Source organism: Paroedura picta, chromosome 3 (assembly GCF_049243985.1).
Source record: "Paroedura picta isolate Pp20150507F chromosome 3, Ppicta_v3.0, whole genome shotgun sequence".
Classification (NCBI taxonomy): Eukaryota; Metazoa; Chordata; class Lepidosauria; order Squamata; family Gekkonidae; genus Paroedura; species Paroedura picta.
This window is the reverse complement of record NC_135371.1, coordinates 100,068,426-100,085,812: the sequence shown is the minus strand read 5'-3', so window position 1 is coordinate 100,085,812 and position 17,387 is coordinate 100,068,426. Positions and strand designations below refer to the sequence as shown.

Sequence of the window (17,387 nt, the reverse complement as noted above, 5' to 3'; positions counted from 1 at the left end):
TTTAAGGGGGAGAGGCGGGCTTTGCGTGGCTAGCCGAGGCTGATTGGTTGTCCGGTTGATTGGCAGGCTCAAGGTGGGAGGGGGGCGAGAGAAGTTTGTGGTGTTTTCATTACTCCTCGGCAAGAACCGGAAGTAGGTGAGGAATGCTGGAGGAGAAATAGTCCCGCTAGGAAAACAGAGTTTTTGGCCAGGTGTGAAGTGACAATGGAATGCTATAGTACACAGCAATGGAATATACAGTGTTGATTACGGATTTCTACCAGCTGTGCAGAATGGCCCTGACATAAGACAGAACAAATGTTTTGCAAGCAGAAGGTTCCAGGCTCACTTCCTGGTATTTTTGTTTGTTTAAGTCTCCATATCCCACATTTCCTCATTTCTCAAGGTGGCTTATCCATCACAACTAAAACATTATGATTTAAAACAATAGATTAAAATATCATCTTTCTCACAAAAATGGGTGCACTTTATACCACATTACAAATCACGGCAAATGGCTAACCAGTGCCTCCTGAAGATTTCTAATGATGGTGCTCCGTCTGGCTCTGCTTGACTCCAGGTGAAAGAAGGTGGCAGCCTAAAGACTGAAGTAGGCACAAGGGGATGCATGTGAGGATATGTTGGTCCTAGGCCATGAAGGGCTTTAAAAGTCATGAAGAGTAGGTTTTTATATCCTCACCTCTCTGTGTAGGATTGTCTACTTTGATTGGTAGCAGCAGCTTGTCAGGATCTCGCTCACAAAAAAAAGACTTCCTAGCATCTGCTACCTGCTTTCATCTGTACTTTCTGATAAGTGTATGCTGAATGAGATTGTCAAGAGTTGATATCATCAATATGATATCAATATGAAGCTGTCCTCTATAGTTAATTATCCCAAGTCTACAGATATCCCCAGCTTGGCTCAGAACCAGAACTGTATCTAGAGAAGCCAGTGACCCTGTACAGCTTCATGTGATCAGATTATTTCTGTATTCCTTAAAAGGATAAGAGTCAGAGTATTAGAGTCCTGTAGACACACAGATGGATTGAACACTACACACTAGTATAATTTTCCCCCTTACTAATTTTTTCCTTCTGTCATGGCAAAAATTCACATGACACCTAATTGCAAGCATATTCATTTGCCTTGACCATCTCTTTAGTGAAAAGAATACATAGGTACTTGAAAAAATATATATACAAATGAGAAAATAGATATGCTAATAACCTACATTTTGATAGGGTGGAGTGAAACAGAGGCAAGAATAAATGTAGTACAGCCACTAATGCTAAATTTAGGCTGGTCCTCTAAATCTGTCATTGGTTTAATTTTACAAAGACAGTTAATTCAGCACAGAAGAATGTAACATTTGTTGCACTTTTAAAAAACAAACTCTGATGAAAATGGAAGAGAAATGATAATGTGTGTATCAGTATTCTGATGAAGAGAAGCTGTGATAAAGAATCTGACTGTAGGCCTTCTGACTCCAGGAGGCTGCTGCCAATGATGTATTGGGAGCTGACTCCAATTGCACCACTTTCAAAATAGCCTCAGATGGCTCACAGAGCACAGACAGAGAAGCAATTCACAAAGTAGGCTTAATGTTTCCACTTTCCCAGGAGATTAGGATATCACTTTGCATTGCAGAATGTTTCCAGGTAAGTACACAATTTTCTTCTATTGAAATTAGAAACAGTGATTGTACATGTGGATACACATTTGCTAATTTTGTAAGAATGACAAATCCTGAACATCCTGTCCATTTTATTCTTTCATTCTTTTGAAACATGTGTCTTTCCACAGGATTTGGGAACCTCCTACAAGATGTATTATGGTGCTTCAGTCAAGTGAAAGGAGTTATTGACACAGGGATCACAGAAGGTGAGGTTATTGTTCCTTTTACCCTTGAAATCAAAGAGAACTAGTTGTATTAGCAATTGTCCAATCAAAGATGGCTTTGTTTCTGTTCTTCACATGTTCCTAATTTATGCTGCAACAAAGTTGTCAGGATTGAGTTTACTCTTTCAGGTGTGTCTCGAGGAGGCCACTCAATTAACTTACCTCTATGAGCACTGTGAATCTTTCTCTGTTCATTTCTTTTATGCACAATGATGGCTCAAAGAATTAATCTTTATGGCAGAAATCCTTCACCTGTTTTTACTGGAAATAATTGGTTTGTTTCTCGATGACAACCAGATTAATGCCTCTGTTACACTGCATACATGTTATTGTATTTCTTGTCAGAAAGTCTGGGAAAGAAGAGTCACTAGAAATTATTAAAAGTGACAGGCGTAGCAGAATTCAATCATAAATATTGTTTCTAATGAATCTGAGGCCTTCCTACAGGATATACCAAAATATTATGTTTTATTTATCTAAGTGATATTTCTGATTATTGTAGGTCAGCATTGATGTAATTTAATGTTGTGAACAACAAATGAGGGAACAAAACAACCTTATAGGTTGAGCAGAAGAACATGCTGAATATTAAAATACAAATATTTATTATCATTCATGTACACATTTAAAAATTTAAAAACATCAACATTAGTCTCACACTATTGCACAAATCCAGAACATTTTGACACATGAATAAATTACCTGATGCAAAAAATCAAAGGTGTTTCAACATGTCTTGGGGTCTTCCTCGTGGTCTGATATTTAAATACACTCGTGTAATGTAGAAATGGGAACTATAAGGTAGTAAAAAACATATGAAATAGATAAAAATATATTACATTGTTGTATAATAAAAATCTACTCGTTGTTTTTAATATAGATCTATGTATATACATTAAAGGTGATGATTACTCACATAAAGGAAGAGGCTTCCACACTTATAAAATGTGTCCAAATATACCTTTCATTATATAGCCCCATTAAAAGATTTATTCGCCAAAATTCCACCCTATAAATTTTTTTAATCTAAAGTTAATTCATTATAAAAATCCAAAGAATGCTTGTAATTAAAACCATTATATGCATATACACAACTTACTAAAGCTCTCTTTCAGCCTGACTGCATTCTCATATAGAAAAATAAAATAAATAAATAAATAAATAAATAAAAGGGTTACTGGAAACAAAGCGTTTAAATCTTATCATAGAGTTGGAAATGATCTCCATCTAGTCCAACCCTCTGCACAGTGCAGGAACTCAGAACTACCTGCCCACCCACAGTGACCCCAGTTTCATGCCCCAGTGATCCCCCCACCAAAAATCTCCAGAATCCAGCCTGGCCTGGAGGAAATTCACTTACCATCCCACAGTGGTAATCTGTAATTCCCTGGGTGTGCAAGGAAGGGCCACAAGAGACAAACACTGACACATACTATCCTGTTCACCCACTCACAATCTGCCTAAATTAATAAAATCAGTATTTCTGTCAGATGACTATCTAGCCTTTGCTTAAAAACTTCCAAAGAAGGAGAAGCCACCACCTCCTGAGGAAGCCTGTTCCAGTGAGGCAGTGGTCTGCAACCTTTTTCAGGTTGCGGACCGCCGGCGGCAGGGAGGGCGATCACCTGGTGCCGTGCATGCGCGTTTGCGGCCACTCATGGCGCAAACGTGCATGCGCAACCCGGTGCGGCCCTGCGGAGTCAGGGATCCTCGGCACGGTGCCAGGGCCTTCACGGCCCAGCACCGGGCCGCGGCCCAGTGGTTGGGGACCACCGCAGTAAAGAACCGTTCTAACTAGGGTTGTGCGATTCGGCCGCTTCAGCGGCCGTTCCCTCCGGGCGCAGCCAGCGCCGCGTTGCAGGGGGGGAGGGCGGTGACGGCAGCGGCGTGACAGCGGACACGTGGTTGCGCCCGCTGTCACGCCACTGCCGGCCCCGCCCTCCCCCCCACGGCGCAGCGCTGGCTGTGCCCGGAGGGAACGGCCGCCAAAGTGGCCGAATCGCACAACCCTAGTTCTACCTGTCAGGAACTTATTCTGCATGTTTAGTCAAAAATTCTTTTGAATGAATTTCAACCCATTGGTTCTGGCCCAACCCTCTGGGACAACAATATGTCCTTGAAGTCAATAAGCTGCCTGGCTACGTGGTTGTAACTGTATGGGGGAGTGGTGGAAGGTTACTGAAAGAATAGGCCAAAAAGCATTTCTTTGAGGCCACTGAAAGAACTTGCAAAAGAAAAAAAACTTACAATTGAAAAAACTTTTTCCAGAAAACCACCTTGCTATCACATCAACCAACAATTCAGCATTTTAAAAAATAGCCATCCAGTCGCAGCCAACCAGTCTTTATTAAAAGTGTCAGGGGTAGCAGAATTCAATCATAAATATTTATTTCTAACAAAGCTGGAGCCTTTCTACAGGATCTACCAAAATGTTTTATTTATCTAAGTTATATTTCTGATTATTACACTTCAATATTGATGTCGTTTAATATTGCCCTGCTTTTTCTGCATCATCTTGAATTTGTAATCTACTTACTGTATTGTTTTCATATGGCTTTCCCTAAATAGTTAATCATTCACATTGTTACTGAATTCTATAATCTCAGTGACTCACAGTTTTACAATGTCTGATTGCACTATTTATATACTACTTGGGAAAAAGCCCATTGTATCATGGAATACAATGGGTACTAGAAGAGTGGGGGTAGAAAGAGTAAGGGGGAAGGTTGTCCAGTCTGTAAGGGCATAGGGTGGAATGTGTGTGTTGGGTCGGGGGTTGTGGTGGTGTGGCGGCAAATGAGGTTGTGGGAGTGGAAAGATGGGTGTCCAGAAATTGTGGTTTGGAATGTTTGTTGAGTGTGGAAAAGGACCGACCTTTTGGAACTGTGGCATAGTGGCTACAGATGGTTACAGATGAGTTTTCAAGAGCTTCAGATATGTGTCTACTCTGCCCTGTTCCTTCTGTCTCCATTTTTTTCCTGTTGATAAAATGTAATGTGCCCACATGCTTCTTTCACTGTTGCCCCTTAAAAAAAAGAGCTGGATTCTTGTACCCTATTGTTTGCTACCCAAAGGAGTCTTAAAGCAGTTTACAAATACCTTTTCCTTCCTTTCCCCACAAGAGACAACCCGTGAGGGAGGTGCAGCTGAGAGAGCTCTGAGGCAACTGGGAATGGCCCGCAGTCACCCATAAGGCCTCAGGTGTCTCTAAGCAGTTTACAATCACCTTCCCCATAACAGATACCCTGTGAGGTAGGTGTGGCTGAGAGATTCCTGAGAGAACTCGGACTGTGCCAGGGTCACCTGTCCATGCTGTCTGTATCTAAGTCAGCTCTCCAGTTTAGAAGCCACTGTCCTTTAACTGTTCCCCACAATGGCTTTCAAAGACCAACACTAAAGTTGCTCTTCTCCTTCCCCCAGCTGTTTTGTCCCAGCAAAAAGAGGTCCAACATTAAAATCTTTGGCAAAGAATCTTCAAGTCACCCTCAACCAGAGGGATTTCTCAGAATTCCCACAAAACATGGGCCTTAGAGGGCTCTCCCTCCGACTGGCTGACTCTCCTTTCCCCACATTCTCATTGGCTCTGGTCGTTGTCTGTTACAGGGAGCCTCACTAAGGCAGAGTCTGCACTTACTTTGTTTATTCCATTGTCAATCCTGTTGAATTCAGATCGCTTTGAACTCGAGTCTTCCTCTCCTCCCCCCCCCCCCCATTGAACCAGGAAAGTGTTCTGCACGTGGTTAGGGAGGCTCAGAAGAGGGGGGAAGGCAAATGGAGACTCTTTCTTTGTTTTCTTGAAGGGGGGGGGGAGAGGATCCAAGAAGTCAGAGGAGACCAGCTTCCAGAGTTTTAAAGGCCCCCTCAAGCGTCTTAGGGGGACACTGAGGATGGACGATTTTTATTCTTTGAACTAGCGATCCCCAACCTGTGGGCTACGGACCACATGTGGTCCTTTAACTAATTGGAGGTGGGCTCTGAAGGATGCCTTCTCCCCCCCCCCAGCCCTTTACAACACACTTCGGGTGTCATTGTCTCCCATCACTCCCAGATGGGACTATCTCATTGCAGAGAAACAAGCTCAGGGTTCCCATTGATTTGTCATTGTCAGGAGTTAAAATTTCCATGAAAATAAAATGTTCCTTATGTTCATTGTTGTGGCGTGTCTGTATCTTATTTTGAAGGGATGTTTAAACATTACCATAGCGATCAGAGAGTGTTAGGGCAGTGGTTGAGAGTAGAGGAGTAAACTACCCCCCCCCCACCGGGCCTCAGTAAAAGGCGTTGAGTGGTGCCCCGTGAGTGGTCCCTGGTGTTGAGTGGTCTCCGGTGATAAAAAGGTTGGGGACCACTGCTTTGGACAGTTCTTTGCTGGGCAGACGTTTTTTGTAGGAGACATGAAAGAATTAGAACCCAGTAAGATCAAGAATACGTGACGTACAGAGAGTGGGGATTATGAAAAGTCTGTATTTTATAAGGAAAAGTGCAGGGAATATTTGCCAACGTATTCACAAAACTTGCTGACATATTTGTTAGAACAGCTTTGAATCCCTAATGGCCCCTCAGACCTAGTTTGTGCTTGCAGAACTGAGGCAGGAGAGCCCTGAGAGAGGAGAATAGATTAGAGAAGGCCAACCTGAAGGGCCCCCATGCAACCCTGGCAGCTCACTCACCAGGCACCCACCAGCACAGTCAGCGGTCTGAGGCAAAGTGAGTGAAGTTGTTGGACACTATGGTTAGGGGAGGGAGACACAGCCTGATTGGGTGATCGGCTATTGAGCAGCTGGCCACTCATGATGACACAGCTAGGAACTTTCATTGGCCCTTAAATTGTGAGGCTCAAAAGGTTCATTAAGCCTTTTATTATAGTTACAGGCTAGCAAAAAAGTCAGTTGCATAAAAAAATAAAATAGGCTCAAGATCCCACCCCCGTCAACCCAGGCCAGCTTTGGTGAGGCCTTGCAAAGTCACCATGGCCGGGGGGAAGCACCAGTGGGGCTTTCTTCCTCTCTCCCCCCCTGACCTGGGCAGGCTCTGCCAAGGCCTTGCAAGTCCACATTGGAGCGGCTTGATGTTGGGGGGAAAGCGCAGACAGGGCATTCTCAACTCCCCCTCCTGGCACCAAGGCTGGGGCTTGTTTCCCCTCTCCTGACTGCCCACTGGCACCCTGCCCACACGGCAGGAAGCAAGGTCTGGGCTGGCCCACGCAGCTGCCCAAGCGTGAAGGTTGCAGGCGGATGCAGGCTATGTTTGGGAAGTGGCAGCAAGGCCTCACAAGGTGGTGTCCCCCTCCCTCTCAGGCCCTCCTCCCTATGGTGGCCTTCCCCAATGGCACCAAGGCTGGGTCTTGCTTCCCCTCCCTCCCAGCTTTCCCCTGTTGGCTGCCTGACCTCATGGCAAGAGGTGACGCCTTGGGTTACAGTGGTCCCAGCCCCCCATGTGGTGGCAAGACCAGGGCTGACCCCCATCCCTCCTAACCCCAGTCACTGACTGGGTGACTGCCCTCCCCCTGACCATGGTCCGCCCAGCTCGTGCTCACTGGCTGGCTTACCTTTTGCCATCAGTGCAGTAGAGTTGGCTGACACTTCTTCCATATGGAAAAAGTTGGAGGGAATGCAGCCAGAGGTGGGATCACAGCCTACCTGATCAGCCATTCTTTGGATGGACAGCTAATCAGGTATCCAATGAGTACCAACTCCTCCCAGAACCCCTGTCCCATTTTATTTATGTTACTGACTAGTTTCAAAGCCCATTTATAAAAATGGGCTTTGAAAGGGGAGAAAGGGAAGGGGAAGGGAGACACGCCACCCACCCGGGTGAGACTCGCTGACTTCTCCCGGCCCCAGGAAGAGCCTCACCGCGGCGAGGCTCTTCCCGGGGCCGGGAGAAGGCCGACCCACCCGGCCGAGACTCGCCGCCTTCTCCCGGCCCCGGGAAGAGCCTAACTCTAGAGGCCTACATTTTAACTCACGGCAACAGACATATAAACCTCCACATTAAAACACAGATATAAAACACAAGTTATTTACATAGCAAAAGACCTCTACTGCTTGCTTCAAGAAAATCATAGCAGCAGCAGCAAACAACAGAATTGGACTTTAAAAAGGAGGCAGGACTTTGGAACCCTATCTATATTATTTTACAGAAATAAAATACTGGACTACCTTACATGACTGTTGCAGAGGTTACTATGATACAGTACATGAAGCATGTTGAGTAGTACAGAGGCTAAATATTATTTCTACTCTTATAACACAAAGATTTACTACCTAAGTTTCAGAGTGGATGGGTAGAATAACTCTATAGCAGTGTTTCCCAGATTATGAGTGAGGACCTAAAAGTGGGTTGCAAAGATTCTGAAATATCCTTGCAGGCCAGTCCTCCCTAACATCGGTTCCTGCCCTTTCCATCTTTCATTCCTCCTCACCAGTTCCTCACATTCTCATCTTCCCTTCCTTAGTTGGGGGGGGGGCATCAAGATAATCATAGCTAAAAGAGGGGGGAGGGCTGGAGGGTAATTAAGAGCAGTTCAGCATGCCATGCAAAACCAGAGGTTCAGCAGGAGTAGGCTTTGGTGCCTACTCCTTCAGCAGTCCAACCTCTTCACCAGCCCCCTGAAATGCCTTGCTGACCTCTATCTACTGTGGGAGATGTACTGCATGGAGTTCCTGGCCACCAATCTCTTCACTGACATCTTGATGTATCTCAACACCCCCCTCCCTGTGCCTCCAGCTTGGGTTGATAATGGGGGCAGCTGCAACCTTTGTGTGAAGTTTGATGGTTTCTCAAAAAAAATATCTCATCAGACACTGTAGAAAATGGACAAGATTGGCACCACGGTCAGAACTAGAATCACACGGAACTGGGAGAAACCAGAGATAATCATTTAGTTCAGGCTCCCACCTTCTCGGGGACTTAAAAAACACATTCTCCTGACAGATGCTCATCCAGTCTCCTCCTAACAACTTCCAGCTGTCCTTTCTGGTGTTTGCCATGTTTGATGTGATTTGATTCCTTGCCTATATGATGGATACAATGTGGCCATGGTAACTCCTTTTGTTTAAAGTAAATCAGTCTTGGGAATCTCACAGGTCCTTCATTTCCCCTAGGCAGTTTCCCAGCCCCTCTGCTGGGCCCCCTACATTCCACACTTTTGTAAATCATGTCCCCTTGAGCCAGCCAGGCACCTGGGCCATCCCCACCTCCTCTGGCTGAGTAACCAGCCCCCACTGTTGCCTTGCTGACCCTCTGCAACTCAGGGCAAAGCATTATCTTGTGAGGGGAGTGAGGGTTGACAATCCAAAAGCAATATAGTACCTGAACTGAGATCCCCTTCTCAGTTCAAGCAAAGCCTGTGTTTGATGCCACTTCAATGCTGCCTAATAAAGAGCCTGATTTCTACAATCACAAGTCTTGTTAGTGTCTACAGGGGGCAATCCTCACACCAGCAAGGGAGACATAATTTGACCAGGGTCCCCAAAAACCTTGGTCCAGCTCTGGATGGGTCTCTGTCCAAATTAAATTTGAATAGGTGGGTCAGCATCCCAAAAAGGTAGCAAACCACTGCCCTATAGTACATCTTTAACAGCACCTTTCTTTCTCCAAACTCTGCATCCCCCCCCCCCATTCCCAGTTAACTACAGGTATTAACAACCAACGCTAGAGCACTCTTTAAAATTTCAGCAGTTAGAGGGAATATCTATTGCTTTACAGATCCAAAAAATACCCCACAAGGAAAGGTACTAGAAAACAGGGCCATAAGAAGGTCAGAGCCCGCCTGCCACCTTCTAGAGGTAACACGGTGGCAGATTTTGCCCGTTTCTGCAGCGGGGAAAACGCCCTTCTCATTCGATCAGGCTTCGCCTCGTTTGGGAATGCAGCCCCGCGCCCCTCGCAGTCCGACCGCCGCCCCCCAAGAGGCCGGAACGGGGCGAGGCGACGGCCGCGCCGTCTCGTTCCCTCTGTGCGTGTCTGTGTGTGTGTGTTTACAGGCGGGAGGGACTTAGTCAGCAAATCGTGTTCTGATGAGCTTCAGCCAATGAGGAGCCTCGCCCCGCTTGCTTGGGGGCTTCGGAGTTGGGCGCTCGATGCTTGCAGAAATGTGTGGCTGTTGTCACTGGCGCTGATGGCAAAATGGGGTCCGGCGACAGAGGTGACTTAGAGCTCCCAGCTCTGCAGCTCCTGGAGGGGCTCTGGAATGCAGCCACGATGTAGCCTGCTTTGCAAGCCCGAGGACTCCTCATGGAGAGACGAGACAGTTTATCCTTTATTTTTTAATTTGCGGTTGGAAGATGAAATGCTTTTCTCGCTACCTGCCTTACCTCTTCAGACCTCCGAACACCATCCTGTCCTCCAGCTGCCACACCGAAGGTACAGCTCAGAGAGGAGTGGGGCAGGAGGATGGGTGGTACGCAAGGTACAGTTCAGAGTAGAGGGAGGGGAAAATGGAAAGTGGGAGGAGAAAATGGCTAATCCCCCCTACCCCTCCCAGTCTCTGCTGACATTGCCGTTTGCCGCCAGTGCGTGACCATGGTGCTGGCGAAAGCTTGTCTTGTGACTTCAGGAATCCGTGTAGCCTTGTGGAGAGTCAGTCATTTATGAAGATAGAGGCTGCAAAAATCTTAAGGGAGCAGAAAGGTCTTGGGAACACTTCAAGGAGCTAGGCAGTTTCTATAAAGTTGTGCTATTGTGCTTAAAAAATCAGCATTGGGGAGGGCAAAGTGACTAGAACTGATGTAAGGATATGCACTACAGCTGGCACAGTTTATTTCATTCATATATCAGCATGCATTCATTCCATTAAAAAAAGAGTAAGCACTGGGTTGTTTTCACTGTTTCAGTCATTTATGTGTGTCATTTATCTGTAGAATTCTGAGCTGGCAGAATGCAATGCACCACAAGAATTTGGAGGATGGATGCTGGCTGAATTTTCCTTCACACAAACTCCCTGCAAATAGAAAAGTAGCACAACAAGGAAAAACCTTCTATACCTTTCTGTTTGCTTGAAGAGCTCATTTTCTATTTTCAGGAAGCTTTGAACAGAAACATCCCACAATGTGAGCCTCTGTGACCTTGCATGTGTACAGTTCATTCTATCACATCAGCAGTCAGCCACCTTATTTCCATTTCCACCTGCATGTATAAATCAGGCCTCTGGAGTCACAAATGCTGCATTTGAATGGGGGTTTAGGACAGGCAAAACTGTGTGATCAAGATTTTAGAGACTGAGGAAATCTTGTTTACTTCTCTTGTTTTTGAAGAAACTTTTCTACCTGTAATTTTTGTAGTGTGATGCACTGTATAACATAAATGTCAGTTTTATTAAATACACAAATATGATGTTCAAGAAATAGTATTCCTGTTATATGCAATAGAAATGGGCAGGTCATTTATCACTACACACATTTTTGACAACCATTGTAGGAGATGCTTGTAAGAAAAATCTAAGGGCTAAACTCTTACAATTATGGTGTGTGCATTTATACCAATATATTGCTCTAAATGCAAAGTTTTGTTTATTCTGCGTAACACACTGGAATTCAACCCTCTGGAAACTTCAAACAAGTGCTTAAGTATTTCTGTGATTCATACTGTCAAAACCTATTTGCATCTTTAACATAAGGCAAAGCACATCATCTAGTGTGACTTGTGCTAGCTGAATGTTAAAGCAGCTGTAGTAAAACTGGAATAATAGTTTGGTAGTAAGTTCTTTTGATCTGCAGCTTTCAAACCTGCAACTATTTTTAAGCAATTTATGATTAGGAAAAGGGAGTAAGTGGTAAGCAGTGACCTTACTTTGTCTCCTGATGAATTCCCCTCCATACTAGAGCTAGGTTACTGGGCCTTCTGGTATTCTTATCCAGTGATCCCTGCCAATTTGTTTATTACAGATTACTGCCTTGCTTCCTGATCCTTTCCCCACCCTTTTCAAGTTCCTTTCTCCTTTGGTTACCTAACTCACATTCCGTCCTTTCCTGTCTTTTCCAACTTTTAAATTCCTCCCCTTTCTCTGTTTTCTTTCTGTCTTGAGTCTCACTATCCGTCGCCTTTACCCCATGCCACTTCTTCAGCCAAGATATACTGAAGGCAATGAAAAGATGGAGAAGTTACAGTGGTGATGAGGCTGGGTGTGCCTACAGTTTAAAGGAGTCTGAGCTCATATCATGCTAAGTTTGACTTCATAATGCCTTTGCTTGCCACAACAACTGTTCCATCACCACTGTCCACAATAGTATATTAATAAATAACAGAAGATCCACATGAAACAAAGAAAGCAGAAAATAACTGAGGATTTATGCTCCCCCTCAGACAGCCACTCCACCCTCGTAGCACTTGCCAAAGCCAGAATATAACATCACGTAAAATCTACTGTACTTACTCCTGTGTACTCCTAAGACCATCCACCACAACCCTTCAAAGGGGTTAAATATTAGTACATTGAGCCAAATACATTGTTATTTCTGGCCTTCTACAAAAACTGAAACCATCCATTCTTTGCCTCCATTATCTTTCCATATAAATAAAATGGTAAAAGGGTTCTGGGAGGAGTTAGCACTCATTGCCAATCGGTCAGGTACACTGTCCCATCCCTAGTTGGCAGGCCAACCAATGAATGGCCAATCAGGAAGGGTATCTCACCCCAGGCCACATTCCCCTCCAGCGTCTTCCATGTGGAAGAAGTGCCAGCTGGTGAGTGGGAGCTGGAGGGAGGGTGCAGAGCTTGGGATTGTGAGCCCCATGGTAGTCTGCTTGGAGGAGGGAGGGAGCACCCCATTAGTGCTCACTTCATGCAGCTCCAGCTATGGCCTTGGTGGCGCCGCAAGGGTGGGTGGAAAGAGGGCGAGCCTATCCCCACCAGCACATCCACCACCCTGAGCACTTTCAGACTGGCTTCATGCCAAATGATCAGACTGGCTACATGCCAGTCTATAATCATAGAATCATAGAAACATGGAAGGGGACACACAGGCCATCTAGTCCAACCCCCTGCTCAACGCACGATCAGCCCAAAGCATCCTAAAGCATCCAAGAAACGTGTGTATCCAACCTTTGTTTGAAGACTGTCATTGAGGGGGAGTTCACCACCTCCTTAGGCAGCCTATTCCACTGCTGAACTACTCTGACTGTGAAAAACTTTTTCCTGATATCTAGCCTATATCATTGTACTTGTAGTTTAAACTCATTACTGCATGTCCTCTTCTCTGCAGCCAACAGGAACAGCATCCTGCCCTCCTCCAAGTGACAACCTTTCAAATACTTAAAGAGGGCTATCCTCCCTTCTCAACCTCCTTTTCTTCAGGCTGAACATTCCCAAGTCCCTCAATAGATTTATGAGGGACAATGTGAGACTAGTGCTGAATGCAATGGATTTTTCCAAAAGGACAAAGATAGACACAGCTTTGTTTGTTCGTTTGTTTGTTTTCTGGGGGGAGGCGATGAGGAGAAAGCATTTGACAATGTTTATTAGGCCTTTTTTGAGATGGTTTGTTGCAGATGAAATGTGATGAAACAAACAAGGTTTGTTTCAGATGAAATGTGGGAATAACTTTCTAAGATGGATACAAAGGATCTATACATTACAAGAAGCAAAAATGTTGGTTGATGGGATGGTATCTCAAGAAAAGATAGACATAGCACAGGATGCACCATCTTGCCACTGTTATTCAATTTGGTTTTGGAAGTATTGGCTACAGAAATAAGATTAGATCCAGGCATTTTTGGCCTGTAATTAGAAGTATAAAATCAGAAGCTATGCTGATGATGTAGTCATTATGATGACCAAACCTAAATTATCCATCCCTAGACTAATGAACTGTTTAAGTAATTTCAACATTGTATCTGGCTGCAAAATAAATACAAAGACGACCAAGATTATGTAACATGGGCAAGCCAAAAAAGTGATTGACATTGGAAATATCTTAGGCTGTGAAGTTAATTCTAATAAAGTTAAATATCTGGGAGTATATATAGACTTGAACAACCTGGTGCAAAATAGCTATGATGGTACCTGGGAAAAAATCCTTAAAGTCCTTGTTTACTCAACAAAACGAATTTTTTCCTGATCGATGAGAATGGAAATAATTAAAATAAATGAGCAGCCCCATGACTCTTTTTTTTATTTCAAACACTACCAATGGATCTGAAATAAAAAACCTTAAAGAACTGGCGAAGCCATATTAATACATTTGTCTGGAAGAGTTGCATTTAAAATATTATAAGATGATAAGAAGAGAGGAGGAATGGAAGTCCCTAATATTAAATTAAATTATTATGCAGCAGCTTTAACATGGATAATGGATTGGATCAAAGACCCGGGAAGTGTGAAATTTGAAGAGATGAGTTCTGTCCAAAATCTGCATAGTCTATTATAGCCAAGTGGAAACCAGAGGGATACAGGATGTTATCAAATATGGAGAAACAATCTTTTAAAGATACGGAGCAAGTACAAAGAATAAATCAGCCCCCAAAATTCATATATATTGTTCAGATTAATATTTGTGCAAAGCCCCTTTGGATGGCCCGCAGTCCAGACACATCTGGTGTCCGGACTGCGCTTCCGCTCTCATGGGTCAGTCCCAGCACAACTGGATTGGGCCGACCCCTGGAGCAACCACCTTCAGGAGCTGGCTGCAAGGTGCATGTCCAGTCTCGCTTGCACACACTGCCTGCTCACCGATGGCCCTGCTCCTCCCTTGTCCTCCTTTACCCACTGGCCTAATGCACACGCCAGCAGCCGAGCTGGCCCCCAGCCTCTACCAGGCAGCCACTCTCACCCACCGCATAACAACATACCCACCTACCTTGCCCTCGCCCTAGCCACCATGATGATGCCAGACGGTCGCGCTGGTGACCCTCAGGAGGAGGCTGCAAAGAGGTGGCGGCAGCTGCAGCTCCTCACGTGGCCGCCTGGATGCCCTGGTGACAGCTATGAGGAGGGGGAGATGCCCCCTGCTGTCCACGCTGGTTCCCACCCGTGCCCACCAGGAAGATCCACTCCCAGCCCCTGGGGCTGCGGCTTGAGCCCCGATCACAGCCCCAGAGGGCCCACAAGACCGTAAGAGCCCGTGCTGCCCGCAGTGCATGTCAGCCTTCCACCGCCCACAGCCACTTGCTCTGGACCCGTTCCTGATTTCAGGCAGACAGGTAAGTGACGGTGCAGCAGCCTGTTCTGTGCTACCCCTTTCAGCCCCTACCTTCCTCTGCCTGCCCCCCCCCCCAGAAACAATGCCGCCGCTAGCGCCCATTGTATAGAAGTCTGCAGCAGGCTCTTCGGCTTGTATATATATATGAACTTTAAATTTATACCAATTGACATTAATTTCATTCATTTTAGACCAGTTTTCTAGCCTGTCATCATCCTGTATTCTATTCTGTCTTTTAATTTATTTGCTACCCTTCCCAGTTTGGTGTCATTTGCAAATTTAACAATTACCGCCTCTATTCCTTCATATATTGAACAACACAGGGCACAAGAGAGATACCAAAGGCACTCCAGTCCTCTCAAAGAAAATTACGAACCATTTACAAGCACCCTTTGGGTGCAATCTGTCAACCAGTTCTCGATTCACCTAACAGTCATAGGATCCATACCACATTTTACCAACTTGTCAATAAGAATATCATGTGGAACCTTCTCAAAAGTCTTATTGAAATCAAGATAAACTATGACCACAACATTCCCCAGACCTAGCAAGACATTAACTTTCTCAAAAAAAGAGATAAGGTTAGTCTGACATGACTTGTTCTTGAGAAAGCCATGCTGATTCTTAGCAATTTCAGCCATCCACTCTAGCTGCTTAAGGACTGCTTGATTATTTGTTCTAAAATTTTGCCATCTATAGACATCAAGCTGACAAGTCAATAGTTACGCGGATCCTCCTTTTTCCCCTTCTTGAAGATGGGGACAACATTGCCCTGCCTCCAATCTTCTTGCACTTCATCTGTTCTCCAAGAATAGTAAAAAATAATGGACAGGCTCAGAAATTACATCTGCAAGTTCATTTAGTACCCTTCGATGCAATTCATCCGGCACACTGGATTTGGTTTCATTTAAAGAAACTAGGTGTGCTGCCCTAGCGGATTGCAACCACGTGGCTTGACGGTTGTTCTTAGAAAGAGATCTAAGCAGAGTCCAGTCCAGGATGTTGGAGCCAAAGGAAACAGAGTTCACAGTAAGTGGAAAGGGGAGCAGACTCAAGCCAAGCCAGGGTTGTAAGCCAAGAAGAGAGTCAAAACACAGGAGTCACAAGAGCAGAGCTTCGCCATTGCGAACCAGTAGCATAATCTTATTTTTGTTTACTTTATATCCAGAATGTAATTCATATCTGAATTTGTTCCATTGTAAAACAAAAATAGAGTCCAGTGGCACCTTTAAGACCAGCAAAGATTTAGTCAAGGCATGAGCTTTCGAGTGCATGCACTCTTCCTATGACTAAATGAACAACCATCATAACTGTGGAGATATAAGGCAAAAGCAAATTGTAGCAAATTAGTAAGCTGTATCATAATATCCAAATTAATCCATATGATGCCATATAATTTTTCAGTTGTAGTTCACAAAAAATATTGGAGAAATAAAACTGTTCATGTTAGTAATTAATGTCAGATATTTTCCCAGTTGTTGCTGGCCCCATCCATCTCCACCAAGTGACAAGCTGTGCTGGCAAGTATCTTGCCTTGAGACTTGAGATTTAAATTCAAAATTACATTGTTGTTGTTGTTAGTTGTGAAGTCATGTCTGACCCATTGCGACCCCATGGACAATGATACTCCAGGCCTTCCTGTCCTCTACCATTCCCTGGAGTCCAAAATTACATTACATATTACTAACATCACATTACAGTAACATTGTCCTATTCAAAACAATGGCGTACCCTGGACTCAACAAGGACATAGATTTTTTTAATCTCATTATACTTGCTAACCTCATCCAACTATTATATCCACATTCCTTACAATCCCTTCTTCTTTTTAATTTATTTTATTGGGGACAATGTGACTGTACTAAGGTGTGACTTTCCAGTTTGTGCCAATTATGCAAATAACTGTGATTTATATCAAAGCATACGGACACTTGTTAAACAGTGGTTCTTAAGACAAACCAACCCTGGGAACCATGGCACTTCTTTCAGATCAAACACTATCTTATTCAAAGCAAGCAGGCACAGATGTCCCTGTGCATGAGCATTGACAGAAAACTTATTTAAGCAGCAATAAAAGGAATAACAACTTCTTAACAGCAGGAATACATTCTATGAACCCCTATTCAAGTGCCAGAGGAAATGGATGAAAATTGAAATGTTTAGTGGTTATCTCCAGGCTGGCAACTCCAGGCTAGGATTGCAGATTTGTTGTCAAACAAAGCTCTTAAGTACAACGCCTCAGTGAGGCCTCCCATTCCTGAGCAAATGAACAAAGACACTTGAAACTCCGGGGGCTTTGTTTACAACTTACAGCTAGCCCCTTCAAAGTACAGATGGACTGTAGCATTCAACATGACTATTACCCAATT

The 17,387-nt window shown here is 44.5% G+C and overlaps 1 protein-coding gene across 2 annotated transcripts in view; it reads left to right on the top strand.

The window, feature by feature from the left end:
* Positions 1-1,590: 1,590 nt before the first annotated feature.
* The window catches only part of PPP2R2B (protein phosphatase 2 regulatory subunit Bbeta), a 437,083-nt gene continuing 421,286 nt past the window's right edge, over positions 1,591-17,387 (top strand). Inside the window, exons 1-2 of one of the 2 annotated variants that reach the window (XM_077326994.1) lie at positions 1,591-1,638; positions 1,784-1,861. In XM_077326994.1, the coding sequence (XP_077183109.1) occupies positions 1,629-1,638; positions 1,784-1,861 (88 nt within the window). In that variant the 5' untranslated portion in view covers positions 1,591-1,628. Of the gene's footprint in view, positions 1,639-1,783; positions 1,862-9,937; positions 10,247-17,387 lie in introns of those variants that run through there. The other variant, XM_077326995.1, reaches the window with a different exon arrangement.